The 15377-nt window shown below is 33.9% G+C and overlaps 1 protein-coding gene across 2 annotated transcripts in view; it reads right to left on the bottom strand.

The window, feature by feature from the left end:
* The window catches only part of Atf3 (Activating transcription factor 3), a 69959-nt gene that overhangs the window by 6182 nt on the left and 48400 nt on the right, over positions 1-15377 (bottom strand). The window contains exons 2-5 of one of the 2 annotated variants that reach the window (XM_028171678.2): positions 8288-8757; positions 3506-3595; positions 461-619; positions 260-325 (exon numbers count right to left, since the gene is read on the bottom strand). In XM_028171678.2, the coding sequence (XP_028027479.1) occupies positions 260-325; positions 461-619; positions 3506-3595; positions 8288-8548 (576 nt within the window). In that variant the 5' untranslated portion in view covers positions 8549-8757. The remainder of the gene's footprint in view (positions 1-259; positions 326-460; positions 620-3505; positions 3596-8287; positions 8758-15377) is intronic. The other variant, XM_028171681.2, reaches the window with a different exon arrangement.

Genomic DNA, 15377 nt, shown 5'->3' on the forward strand with positions numbered 1-15377 from the left:
CACTGCTAAGAAAAATTATAGCCTTCAACTTCACTTTCATTTAAATCCTATATTATTCGTTTATAACTAAGTGTTTTTTATATATAATTATCCAAATAACAATATTAACTGTTCAACAGTTTCACCTTGGATTAGTCAATATCATAGACTGGCGATTAGATTGCCAAGTCTTGTTTCTACGCGGCGCTTCTTAAAAACACATTTATAAATGATAAAAACAGTGTAAAGTCGGCCGACCGTCACTACGAATCATTCCTACCTTTCCCGTATACATTGAGTCAAGTAGATCACACAGTTCCTGATGGCTATCGGTCGTCCTGTTGTTCTGTAACCAAGGGTTGCTGCTTACAATAAATCCTCGTCCATCCGCCAGAGTTTCAAGGTATTTACAGTCGATCGACCGAAACTGCAAAGTTAGCGTTGGTCCTAATGCAACGGTAACTAAGAGTTTAATTCTTACCCCTTCATTTTTGGCTTGTTGCGTGTGACTGCTATCGTAATCTTCATCGCTTTCTTCCTTTTTGAGTCGTTTCACGCTGACGTCTGTATCGCTACCGGACATTTTGCGTTTCGATTCAATGGACAGTTTCAGGCCAGCCTTGATAAGTTCCGAGCACGTCTGAAAAATGAATGAAAAACGTTTTAATGTTACAATTCAATAAGAAATGCCGTGAACAATAGAACTACTTGGTACATATCTAAAAGACTAAACTTAAAATCAACTAAAACCTCAAAAATAATATTCTGCGAGAGTGTTCTGTTTTAATTAACTCAAATGTCATATATTTTTTTAAGAAAATCTTACATAAGTCTCTGTTATGCTAAATAATAAATCGTCATACTAGTAATCTTCTTAACATCGCTCCGCTGTAATAAAATCACGGATATAAATGTAATTTTGAAGGAGCCTCCACTGAATAATAATACATCAGAAGTTAATACCCATCGCTTCATAATAATTACATGTTTAAAGCGTTTAAATGAACCGTTGCAATAAATAAATCATCGACTACATAAAATCGGAGGTCCTCATAAACATTACGTAACATTGTAAACTATACCTGTTCCATTCTTGCATTATAAAAGCTTAATGAGTGCGAATGCGTTCTATAAACTTTACAATTATATCCCGGTGAATTAATATGTGTGGGTCGTGCGTGTATTTTTTAATATCGTGATTCACGGTCACTTCACCTCGATGTGATGATTTCATCAAGGTCGTATAGAAGATGTACTACATTGCAAGTGTAGCGTTAGCGTTAACCACATGAAATAAATAAACTGACATAATAAGCACAAAAAAATATTACAAACACATTAAAAATTACGTTTGACTGAAGTACAAGTAATAAATAAACTAAAATTTTATAACGAAGATATATCGTGGTAAACAAAACGCCACACTAAATTGTTGACGATTTAAAGACACTAATAAAACCCGTTATATTATATAAGATTCTAAACTGAGTATTTTCAAGAATTAGTAGTTTTTTGTTGATAAACTATAAAAGACTTTAATAGTAGTAATAGGACTAAGATTTAATGCTAAAGTATGGCGATACGAAAATGCATAATTGCATTTTATCCAACTTTATTATTGAGAATTACTATAATAAATTGTTCAATGTTGGAAAATATGTATCAATATTAAAATCACATTCAAACATTTTTTCATTCAGAAATATTCAATTACGAATCACTCGAATGAATTATAAAACTTATTCGCACATAGATTGTAATTACAGATTATAATTTATGATTACTAACTTTGGTAATATTAATTACCTACACACATATAGCCTTATAATATCTTTTGCAGAACAACGACGCGCTCCGCGGTTCAGTTTAGTGTAACTAAAAAAGGCATTTTTTTTATTGCCCGTGTAGGCAGACGAGCATACGGCCCACCTGACGGTGAGTGGTTACCGTCGCCCATGGACTTCAACAATGCCAGGGGCAGAGCCAAGCCGCTGCCTACCGTTAGGTACTCTCCACAAGCCTCGTTTGAATGATATGTCATATCATATGGATAGGCATTAGAAAAATCAACATCTGGCCATTATCTGGAAGCCATGCTTCATTGTGACACTAAATGCAACACCTAGATTGCGTTAATGTTACATGGCATCAACCCAAATTCATGAAACCAATAGTATTTGATAAAAATAATTGAACTTCTAGAAGATACTAGAATAATCTTTGTACCTATTGTATACATAAATTTTTCGATTGCGTTCTCTCACAGTTCATCGATTTATTATGGCAACGTGACGAAATATTGACAAAGTACCTAAACAGATAATTAAACCAGTAATTACAAAGCCTTGCCTCGTAGAACAGTTTCGCAGAAGATACAAATTATTTCGTTTATCGATAAAACATTTTAATCTGATCAATATTTATACTATAGCCAGTGTGGGTATAGAATTGAATGCCAAAATATTCGTTCTATTCAAAAGGCAGGTCGCTAATAATGCTAATTGAATGCGAGGTCACAGAAGCCTACTCATTAGATAGCTTTGCACGTTGAAAATATGTTTTGATTGCATGCGGCTTGCCAATTGTTGATCCGCAAATAATGCTAATCGTTTTAAAGAATGCAAAGATAGATCGAGGTTTACTCACGCAACTTAGTCTGGTATATTAGGTAAGACTACTAAAAAAAGACCAGCTTAGACTGCTGAAAAGTAATCATAAAAGTGGTTGTATAACTTTTTTTGTGATCCAAATTTTTTCCTTAAAATGTGAATTTCAAATATCAAGTAACAAGAAATTGTTTTGACTTTAAATAAAGATATTTAATGAGTATTCATGAGTGTGTCTACTGATATCTGTAAATATTCAATAAGGAATTATTCATATTATTATCTAAATTGTTTGTTCAATGCCAATGTGCTTAAATAGACCCAACAAAAGTATTTAATGTTTTGAAACTACCCTTAGTTGCATATTCTTTTAAACGCACCCAAAGTTAGTCAAGTTAGCATAATACCACAAACCACGGGCCTTCGTGCTACATAACACTTCGTTGTCTATCAGACGAGGTACGAATTCATGTGTTCTATCTATTCTCAGACGTTTTTGAATGAGGATAATTAAATTAGGCGTCTACCATAACACAGAGCGAAATCAGAACGGCCGTGAAGTTGTTTTTTACGAGACGTCATACAGTTTTGAGCGATGTCTTAATTTTTTTGTATCCAAATACATCTATTGTTGCTTTCCGAACAATGTACTAAGAGAGCAATATGAAAAAAAAAACACTAATAGACTAAGCCTCGAACGTTTTTTGTGAAGGCATTATATAACTTTTTATAATAAATTCTGACCTCGGGTGATTATCAATATTTTAAGAAAATATTATTATGATGGTAAAAAGGTAATTATTGTAACTATTATTTCAATGAATAAATAAACGAAGGCTTAATTTTAAAAGTTTATCGATTAATAAATTCATGTGTACCATGAATACTTTCAAAATGAGTTTGTCCTTATATGATTTTACCTTCTGTATGCTGGGCGGAGTGCTTGAAGACGGTGATGTGGCCGACGAGCCATTAGACATCGAAGAGTTGGAGTCATTTCCGCTTCCGTTCTGAAAAGACGTAGGGAAATGAGTTCGATTTGGCCAAACGCAACCGATTATACTATTTATTACATAGCCTTCACATCATTATCACCATAAGCAATATTATGTTTTATCTTTTTATTTAAGACTAGCTGACACGGCAGACTTCGTAGTGCCTCAATCGACAAATAAAAGACCTAAACTTCTGTATAAAATAAACTTAAAACAAACAAAAGGAATCCGTCCGACGGGGTACACATCAGAGGAACAACAAAATTGTTATTTTTATTTAATTCCGAACATTTTCATTAATTTATTTACCTTTAAAACCTTCTCTGGACTTCCACAAATAATTCAAGACCAAAATTAGACAAATCGGTCCAGCCGTTCTCGAGTTTTAGCGAGACTAACGAACAGCAATTCATTTTTATTTATATAAGAAGAAAGAAGATAATAAGATGTATGTTAGACGAACTTACAGAGTCACCTGTTGATAAGCAGTCACTGAAGCCACGAACAAATCAAATTTATGTGTGATCATCTCAATCCTCAAAACGGATTTTTTATTTATCAGGAAAGAGGCAAGAGGGTGGTACCTGTTTTTGTACATTTTACAAGATCTGCTAATCACCAAGACTCCGAAGCTCTAACCGGGCTAAGCTCTTTCGTTAATTACACTTCACATATACGACAACCGAACTCACATGTCTCCGTATGTACCTTTTTTTTTATTTCTTACATGAGTGGACGAGCTCACAGCCCACCTGGTGTTTTTTTATTTTATTTATTGCTTAGATGTGTGGACGAGCTCACAGCCCACCTGGTGTTAAGTGGTTACTGGAGCCCATAGACATCTACAACGTAAATGCGTCACACACCTTGAGATATAGTTCTAAGGTCTCAGTATAGTCACAACGGCTGCCCCACCCTTCAAACCGAAACGCATTACTGCTTCACGGCAGAAATAGACGGGGCGGTGGTACCTACCCGTGTGGACTCACAAAAGGTCCTACCACCAGTAATTACGCAAATTATAATTTTTGCGGGTTTGATTTTTATTGCACGATGTTATTCCTTCACCGTGGAAGTCAATCGTGAACATTTGTTGAGTACGTATTTCATTAGAAAAATTGGTACCCGCCAGCGAGATTCGAACACCAGTGCATCGCTCGATACGAATGCACCGGACGTCTTATCCTTTAGGCCACGACGACTATCCTATCCGCGCGGACTCACAAGTGGTCCTACCACCAGTAAAATGTATGTAGTACCTCATAATATGCCAGTGGACTTTTACATAGAGATGTCGAATAACTAACTGAGTATTAAACGCGTTCAACTAAATTACTTCCCGTAACAGTCTGGTGATCACTAGTCGCATTGGGCTTTTCTAATTTATAGCACAATTATACAATTAGCCGTACATGACCCATTGTTTTCTTTCCGCTCTGGATTGTTTAGTATGCAACAAATATATACATTCTAGTTAGCAATAAAGGGCAATGACAAATTAACGTTCGCATGTGTGGGAATTCATTTCTCTCTTTTGATATATTAAATCGAGAAACTTTAACAGCGAATATAAATAAACTAGAGCTCCCGCAGTAATCGCAATTCGACTATAATTAATTGGAATTGTAAGTTTGTACACTATTATGATTGTATTTTATACTTCTATAATCACAAATTTCGCCAAGACTACACTATAAAAAATATTAACAAAGATAAACAATATTTAATCTATTCTCAATTTGACAACAGACGTCAAGAACAAAAGTTTGACAATAAATAGTACGCATGCATGTGTGCATCAAATACATGGTATGTAGTGTGTATAATGTTTTTTTTATTGATTTAATGTATCTTTTATGCATTATTTTAAAAAAATATTAGCATTGTGCACTTCTTCTCTATATTCTGTATAAGTGTGGAAAATTTCATACTCCTGCGTCCGCGCAATTTTCGTAAAAAGGGATACAAAGTTTTTGCTTCACGTATTAATATATAGATTCTGTCAAGTGCACAAACTGGTCATCTATCCTGCAATGTACAATTTGTATTTTTTTTAAACTTAATGACAATAAAATAAAAAAATATATTTAAAGTAGTTTTTTTTTTATTTTGTTGTTTATTTCGAAAAGAAAATGAAAATGCCGAGCGAACTAGGTATCGATTAACTTCTAATTAGCAGATGCCGCACAATATTTCTAAAAGTGATCCAACACCTAAATTCAGCCTTGACGTTTTTCCTGAGAAAACTGGATTAAATCGTGTCTGTCCAGATCACTGTGTATGTGTAGGGCTACCCGCATAGACTAGATACAAGTTTAAGATACAAGTGAAAAAAATGAAACAAAAATTAAAATTTACTACAGACCTAAAAGTATCAACCTTTCGCTTTTCATGTATTCCTACAGTAAATCACGAATCTAATCACAGTCAGTCCAGTATGCGCTAGACAAATACTTTAAGTTTGAAGTAATAATCTCATAAAATTTATTAAAACATGATCACGAGGTAGGTACTTGGAAAATATAATATCTAACGCAAATACATTTTCAAAAGCTCAGTAGCTGACAATCACGAATTGCGCGGGAGTATTTAAAACTAAAATTCGGCAACCCTGATTTTACTCATCAGCCGTCGATAAGACAGATAGTGTTGTAACTAAATATAGATAACCAGATATCAAGTGTTGCGGCGCCGACGAGTCTAGCTCTCTCGTGTAAATCGACTGCAATAGGTGCATGACCTCATGTTGCTTACCCATCGGCTGTACTAATTTAAAACTCAGCAAACAGCTAACGCGTAATGTACAGGAATAATAAAAGAATCGAAGATTTTACTTTAAGATTCAAATCAAGAAATCATAATGATCGACGATATAAATTTATTCAGTTAGTAGTATTCTTTCGAAGAACAGCCAGGTCGTTGGAACGATCACAAAGGTTAAGCCTGATCTGGAAGTTAAGCAGTGCAAATACCCTGATTATTACAATTCACTGGTGTTAGGGCATGTTGTGAGCCCACACGGGTAGGTACGACCACCCCGCCTATTTCTGTCGTGAAGCAATTAACGCGTTTCGATTCGAACAGTTGAGCAGCCGTTTTACTAAAAACTGGGACTTAGGACTCGTACCTCAAGGTCGCGTTTACGTTTTTGATATCTATGGACTCCGGTAACATATAACACCAGGGGAGCCGTGAGCACGTCAGCACAACAACAACAACAAAAATCAGTTATGTTTTTGCATACATTGTCCCAATTGTCATGATGACAGCAAAAGTATTATCCAATGATTATATGGGGGAAGGGATCACGTGGTCGGGTTATGTGGTTTCAATGTTGGCAACAGCTCAAAATACCTGTAACGCTTATTTACATTCTAGACGAGGTTGGATGTGACCTAAGCGCGGGAAGGATGCACTGCATTGCGATTGCGTACTGTTCTAAGAATCGACAATGAGAACCGATTGAAGTTATTTATTTACTGACCGATTAAATTATTAGTTAGCGTTTAGATTACCCTAAATCGATCTGTACAAAGAAAGACATACATACATATAAAATATACATTTTTACGCTACTGAAAGTTTTAAATTAAATGTTAAATTCTTAGTTCTATTTTTATTGTCACCGAAGGACAGGCTATCTTGATCAACTTAAACTAAATTTATCATTGTCACTCATGAGCATCGACAATGTTACTACTGCATTACATTTTTAATTTGGTATGTGTACAAAAAATATATTTATAACTTGGACTTAAAAAACGAAAATCTTTCACCACAGACAATTTAATTATTGTTTTGAAGAAATAATTTTAAACGCAGACACTTTAATACCAATATTATTATTATTTTTATTTTTTTTTATTGCCTTTGTAGGCAGACGAGCATACGGCCCACCTGATGGTAAGTGGTCACCGTCGCTCATGGACGTCAGCAATGCCAGGGGCAGAGCCAAGCCGCTGCCTACCAATATAATTTGAATTAAGAAACTTTAGTCCCATTTTTTGTACTCTAATTTTTTAACGCTACTCTTCACTACATACAATACCGTCTTTACCATAAGGGCACACGGGGCCCGTGCCCAGGGCCCCCATTCTCAGGGGGCCCCGAAAGACCGACAATTTCTCGCACACGTTTATTCTCAAAACATTTTTGTCGGGCACATTACACTTTTTCACGAATCAGTAATCAGAAGGTATTTACAAGGCATATAATATGCATATAATAGAAGATTTTGCTCAACAGAAATCCCGAAAGAAACCGTTATCGAAATCTTAACCAAAAAACCAGGAGCATTCTAATATCATTAATGACATATTATATCATACTGTATTTGATTACTTATAATAAATGGTCTCATACTCAGTAAAAAAATGTTATTATCATTCGCTTTTTTTACTTTCCAAAAGGGCCTCAAATTCTTGTGTGCCCAAGGGCCCCAGCCTAGTTTAAGACTTCCCTGACTACATAGTATAAAACAAAGTCGCTTTCTCTATCCCTACTATATCCCTATGTATGCTTAAATCTTTAAAACTACGCAACGGATTTTGATGTGTTTTTTTTAATAGATAGAGAATAGATAGAGGAAAGTTTATATGTATAATAACATCCATTAAATAGTGGAGAAATCAATAATAAATGACAGTTTCCGAAGCGAAGCGAGGGCGGGTCGCTAGTTGCAAATAAATTTAATTACTAATTAATTACCTTGAAACTGGAATTCTTTTCGTAATTATACTGGTCCAGGGGGTTTGTCATGGTGATGACATCGTTTACAATCTCCGGCGTACGAAGCGTAGTATTTGTTCCCTCGGCGGTCAACATGTTTATCATAGCAGCACTTAGATTCACATTAACACTCAAATTGTACGTTCCACTTTCTCCATCAGATCCTAAAGCAACCGGCGATGGCGAAGTATCCTCACATTTAATTGTCGGTATAGTAGAGCTCATGCTCGTTGCGTTCATTATATCCTTGTAAGGAGCCAGTTTTGTTGCTTTTTATTTATTTATTTTGGTAACTTTTCAAACAAAATTATTGGTACTAACACGTTAGACTAAGTCTAAATATCACGGGTAAACACTATCACTAGATCACTGTCTGGTAAACTGGGTACGAATGGCACTTGAAAGTCTCCTCTAACAGAAGTCTTCACGGGTAACTTTTGTAATTAGACCTGTAACAAAAAAAAAACGATCATGAATCAAAATTAAAAAACAATTGTGGCGGTTTCGTTATTGTAGTAGCTAAAGGCAGTGGACTTCCCGTTGGCATCAGATGGATCTGAGACGCCCTACGGATTTACCGAAGCGACCAAATTTTTAATTATACCCGTCGAAAAATCCCGGCCCCACAGCCAGGATGCTGCTCCAATAAAACGCTTTTTACAGTTCCCAATTGAATGCTGGCCATAAAATTCAAACTACGCGCTTTTTTTGTTTACGGCTTAATTTTAACGCTCTTCCGTGTAACGCGTCTATTGTTCGCGGTTCGTGAACGGGCGCGGTATCGTCGGGAATTAACTCGACCGAATGCAAGGACGTACATGGATTAGTCAATTAACGTGCTCTCCGACATAGATGTAGATACTAGACAACATTATATGGAAATTGAAGTGTGAAGCCGCATAATTAGGCCATGCCTATGACAGCATTATATTCGAATTTCGAATCAAACAGGAGCCTATTGTGTCAGATCCGTGTAAACGGGCGGAGTCGAAAGCTGGTATGCGCCTTGACCTGGCCTCTATCTACGAGTGTATCTCATATCTGTCGCACGTATACACAATAAAGCACGGAGCCTGTGTAACCTAGATACTGCGGTTTTACTCATTCTAGTCGCGAAGCCCGAGGAAAATGCGCCACGAAGTAATAAATATTTGTCAGAAATGAACAACAGCCAAGGTCAAATATATTGTGTTCTTCGTACGTATTTAATATATTGGGAAAATAATATGCACACAGACAGAATGGGTAAACCGCAACATGTATTGTTTTCGAATACATCATTTTATCAGTAATAATAATAAGTAAATTACTTATGACGCCGCTCCGTTAGTATTAAGCAGAAACAGTTAATGATTCAAAATTTTGAGGAGCAAAATTCAATCACACTATATTTTTTTTTGAATAACGATAATAACTGTGATCCTAGGACACAAGAATACGTTTTCCTTTTTTCAATAAGCTTTATAAAGCTTAAAACTATACATACATATACATCTCCGACTTTGAAAGTCATTAACTCATTAGTAATACACAAACAATTGTGTATGAATGATTATTCTTATTTTTTTAGGCGCACCGCACCCATTTCAAGCTTCTTACTGCACATGTGAAATATTTTACGTAACGTTAAATCTCTGACACATCGGTAGACGGTTGCTTGAAGAACAAGTGAAACACATGTGGGCAAACACGCTGCGCCTTATTGACGATTTTCATATTATAAACATCAACATTTAAAGGTTAAAATAATTAAATCAACAAGATTACACATATAGCGGTAGGTGCACTTTCTTGCAATAATATCTGTTCGGGATTTGTTTGAATGAAGCTATGACATTGTCGACGTGGGCTTAAATAGCTACGGAATTCCTTATATATTGAATATGCAAATTAAGTTTGGACATAATTATGCAAAGATATTTTAGTTAAAAAACAACATAAATGAAAATTATTACTATTTATTAATAGGACTAAAGAGCAGATCGCGTCCTAATATCTTACAGGACAAGAGTTTAACAATAGTTAAATAGTTTTTATTCAGAGATTTACCTTGATAACATTCCGAATAATCTGCTGCAAATTAATCCATGTGTCGATTTTTTTTGCTCTAAGATAAACAGATTCGTGTATAGTAAAAGCATGTACAGCCTTGATTTTAAATATTAAATTTTAACAAGCTAGATTTTTCCTGGCATTCTCTGATTTAACTGCAACCATTTGGTATTAGGACGTCCGCAAGTCGACCCAAAACGGGAAAATAAATATACCTACGTAGTATGTTGTATCCGCTGTGCCTTGCGTGGGATCTACCTTAGGTGTTGCCAAATTGAAATTTATAATAGCGTCGAACCAATTTATTTCGTTTTCATAAAAAGACAAATCTCGTAAATACTGAATACCCACGCTCATTTTTTTACTTAAAGGTTTGTCTTGGATATGTTTTTTTGGATTTACTAGAGGTCCCGCAGTAGTCAAAATTCGACTATAATTAATTGGAATTTTAAGTTTGAACACTATTATGATTGTATTTTATACTTCTATAATCACAAATTTCCCCAAGACTACACTATAAAAAATATTAACAAAGACAAACAATATTTAATCTCATTTTGACAACAGAAGTCAAGAACAAAAGTTTGACAATAAATAGTATGCATGCGTGTGTTTTCGTAATGTTTTCTTTATTGATTTAATGTAGCTTTTATGCATTATTTTTAAAAAATATTAGCATTGTGCACTTCTTCTCTATATTCTCTATAAGTGTGGAAAATTTCATACTCCTCCGTCTGCTCAATTTTCGTAAAAAGGGATATAAAGTTTTTGCTTAACGTCTTAATATATAGATTATCCAAAAAATATTTCGATGGCTCAACGTTCTATACAACTTCATATAAGTGCATATTTTCTTCTTTGACACAAAAACATGTATGTTAATAAAAAAAAGCTGCACCTTTATGATGCTATAAAATATGTTGTACACACTGTATACTACGGCAGAAACCCACATCTTAAATTCCTTAAACGCATTCATAAAGGAAATTTAATATGCACATTCATTGTGAAGTCGGAGTTATGAATTGAGATGCTTTCTCGAAAGTTTTATTACGGTTTTTTCCCTCTTCCTCAAATCATAAATGATGGAAGAGTGAAAGGGAAGGATGAAAAAATGTTAAGCTGAGCACAAGGGGTCAAGTGACATAGAATTGAAGGAGTATACAAATGTACACGAAAACGAATCGTTACGCCTTTTTGTTATTGAAGTGATGTGAAATGGGTGACCTAGTTTCGACCGCACCCGCTGTGTAATAACGTTTTATGTGCCTAGTTAATAGCGTTTTTCTAAGTAAATTTGTTCATGATTATCGTAATTTATATAACATTGCTTTAAACTTAGCTAAAGGCACAAAAAATAAGTTTTTTTCATTTACTTATTCATAGTTGCTATTTCGATTATTCATGATTTAGCTGCTTACAAAACACACAACAGTCTACTTTTTGGTTTGCTGATCAATTTTAATCCCTGAAACGTATGTATTTAAGGTATATTCTAGGTATAGTGATGAATTCTCTGGAATTAATTAGTACAAAACGCTCGAATCCGTAAATTTTTAGTAATAAAATGTTATTTGGGATAACTGTGCACTTGTGAAACCCACAAAATTGCTACATTGGTCCTAAAAAATAAGTCACATATTATGAGGTATATTAAAATTTTCAAACTCGAATTTTACTTGGTAATATGCATAACTTGAGGAGATATTCGTTAAAAACTATTTCTTATGTTTCAATTAATAATATTACTAAGTAGCTTCATTAAATTATCCAAATGCATGTAAATATAGAAAAAATATTAAAAAACATAATATTAAATGTCAAGCCCGCTCACACTGTTTCGCCGGTTATCAAGGCTGACATTATTTTATAAGAGTCGTCATGGCTTGGAATGTATTTGAACTTCAGTTTTTAAATATGGAACCAATATAGAAATCAATTGAAGGAACGAGGACCGACATAAACAAAAAACTTAAAAAAAGAATAGTAATAAAATTTGAACGTGTTAAGATATTTATAGATTAAAGAAGATATAGAATATATGAATAATGAAAAAAGGTAATTTTGTGAAACGAGGCAGATAATTTTCATATTTGAATTCAATAACAATAAATTATTTCATAATATTGATCGTGTACAAAACGCAACACGATCCAACGCAGAGATACGGAAACGCGGAAACAAAATGATTAATAGTCTATTCAGCGACGATACCAAGGAAGCAATCTATAAAATTATAATGTATATTAATACGTGAAGCAAAAACTTTGTATCCCTTTTTACAAAAATTGCGCGGACGGAGGAGTATGAAATTTGCCACACTTATAGAGAATATAGAGAAGAAGTGCAAAACGCTAATATTTTCTTAAAATAAGGCATAAAAGATACTTTAAATCAATAAAGAAAACATTACACACACTACCATGTATTTGACACACACACATATACTCTTTGCTTATTGTCAAACTTTTGTTATTGCTTAAAGTGTGTAGTCAAATTGAAAATAGGTTAGTATTGTTTATCTTTAATATTACGAGTATTTGTCTATAGTGTAGTCTTGGCGAAATTTGTAACAATAGGACCATAATAATGTTGAAACTTATAATTTCAATTAATTATAGTCGAATTTCGACTACTGCGGAACCACTAGTAGTAATGTACAAAAATTTGTGACAGATTAATGTAACGTGAACGAACAGTTTTATAATAACGTAGGGGATACAAGCCTCTCATTGTTATTCACTGTGCCGAGAAGGACGTAATTTTTAACACCGCCATGTTCGGAATTAAAAAAACAATGCAGCCAACGTTTATTTACGAACGGAAACAACAAATTTCAATTCAGATTACGTTGTTACGGAATCTTTTGACGGTCAAATTGTGTTTTTAGCGGTTACGATTTTTTATTAGTGCTCTTTATTATTATTATTGTTTATTATTCGATTCTCATTAAAGTTTTTTTCATCGTTTATACATTTATCGACGGTAAAGCGCATTCCAAATCTGATTATATCCAGTGCTGTAATTTAAGCTCACAGACAATGTTAACGTCACGATCGTTCTTCAAACCACTGAGTTACTCGCCGGATCTTCTCAGTGGGTCGCGTTTCCGATCCGGTGGTAGATTCTGCGAAGCATTGCTCTTTCTAGGGTCAGTGTTAACATCACTCCGGTTTGAGCCCCGAGAGCTCACCTACTAGTTAAGGTTACGCTGAAATAGCCACTCAAGGTTATCAGCTTAGGTAGGGAAAAAAAGACCTTGATATTCGACCCTACATCATTTGTCAAATGGTGGTAAAACTGGAATAAGACAATATACGTTTCCAATACACCCTAGACTTTGCACACTGGGACTGATTGATTACTTTATCAATTAATTTTCAATAACCTCAATGTCTCACTCAACAATCTATACTTAATATTATAAAGAGGAAAGATTTGTTTGTTTGTTTGTTTCGAATAGGCTCCGAAACTACTGGACCGATTTGAAAAATTCTTTTTCCATTAGAAGCCGACATTGTCCCCGATGAACATAGGCTACTTTTTTTTATTTTTTTTTTATTTTTTTTTTTTGGTTTCATGTGTGTTTTAATGTTTCCGAAGCGAAGCGAGGGCGGGTCGCTAGTATACCTATAAAAGAATCTCGGAGAACCAAATCAAACTCGTTGAATGCGGTCGTTGTTGAAGGTCAAAATGGAATATGAGATTGGACCCAGTTTTGAATAAAGCCTGGGGTAAAACTATAAAAATTTCAAAATCACTTTTAGATCATGCTATGTTACTTCATATGAAAAAAAGGAGTTTTACATTATTTAAATTCCTTCTTAATTATTTGCTCGAAGCTCCCAATTTTTGTAAAATTTTCCTACTTCTTATATAAATCCCTTCCAACATTCGATTAAATAAACAAAATGAGTCAAGCTAAAACTTGCATTGTTCCGAGGCCTAATCTATAACTTATGCGTAACAATAGATGTAATTTTACTGTCACAGTCATATTTTAAATGCAACTCAGTTCATAATTTAATTGGAAATATAAATTTGTCACTTTATCCAGTGTCACAATTGTTTATTGTAAAATTAGTGTTGAATATTTAGTTTTGAATATTATATAGAATTATAATTTTAAGAATACTTCAACTTTCTTTTATTTTCATTTCAGAAGACACTGGCCTATATAATATTAGAGTTGGACAGATACATTGACGTGTCTACATTTTCATTGTGTACATTGAATTGTTAAATAAATGGGATACTTGCTGACGTATTTTTCATTAGAAGTTCCTTAAGAATTCGTGACTCGAACTAATAACTTCATTCTGTAAAACCCACAGATTAGTCGAACAGTATCAAGTTCTATCTGAATCTGAAAAGGAAACCAAACAACATTAATTAAAATGTCAGAGCCGACCGCGTACAAATTCGGTAAATTTGTCATGTAGATAATTGCTTTGAGGCTTTTGTTTTGTACAATCAAACTCGCTAATGTTTTTTGAAATGAACAAGAACATTCTGCATGTAAGTTTAAATTTAGTTTTAATAATACATTTAAAAAAAACCTGTAAAGTACTTTCTAACGTTTTTTTAAAGTAAAATTTAGATTTAAAACCGTTTTGTTTGTCAAATATGCTTCAGTCTAGTTGTGTATTCGTCTGTTCATAATTTATAATGGAAAAGTCAAATTATCCAATTTAACCAGCCGTTTTTGATGCAATTTCAAATTCGAAGCAACCGTACCACATGAAGTCATAACGTTATTTACGACAAGTATTAATATCGACATTTTTATCATATTGATTCAATAAAAATCATGTTTGAAAAAAGGTCATATTAATTAATAAAAAATTGAAAGTGTACCAAATATTTATGAATTCGTTCCAGTCAATCAAATCAATATGCTAATTGATGAAATATTTTTTCTTATTTTAATTGCGAAGCTTAATTGCTACTTCCACTGAATTAGGTAAAATATGTTTATGGTTTCGTTTCCAGTCTTATTTTTAGGTATAAGTATCCA

The sequence above is a fragment of the Bombyx mandarina genome, chromosome 18, assembly GCF_030267445.1.
Source record: "Bombyx mandarina strain Sakado chromosome 18, ASM3026744v2".
Classification (NCBI taxonomy): Eukaryota; Metazoa; Arthropoda; class Insecta; order Lepidoptera; family Bombycidae; genus Bombyx; species Bombyx mandarina.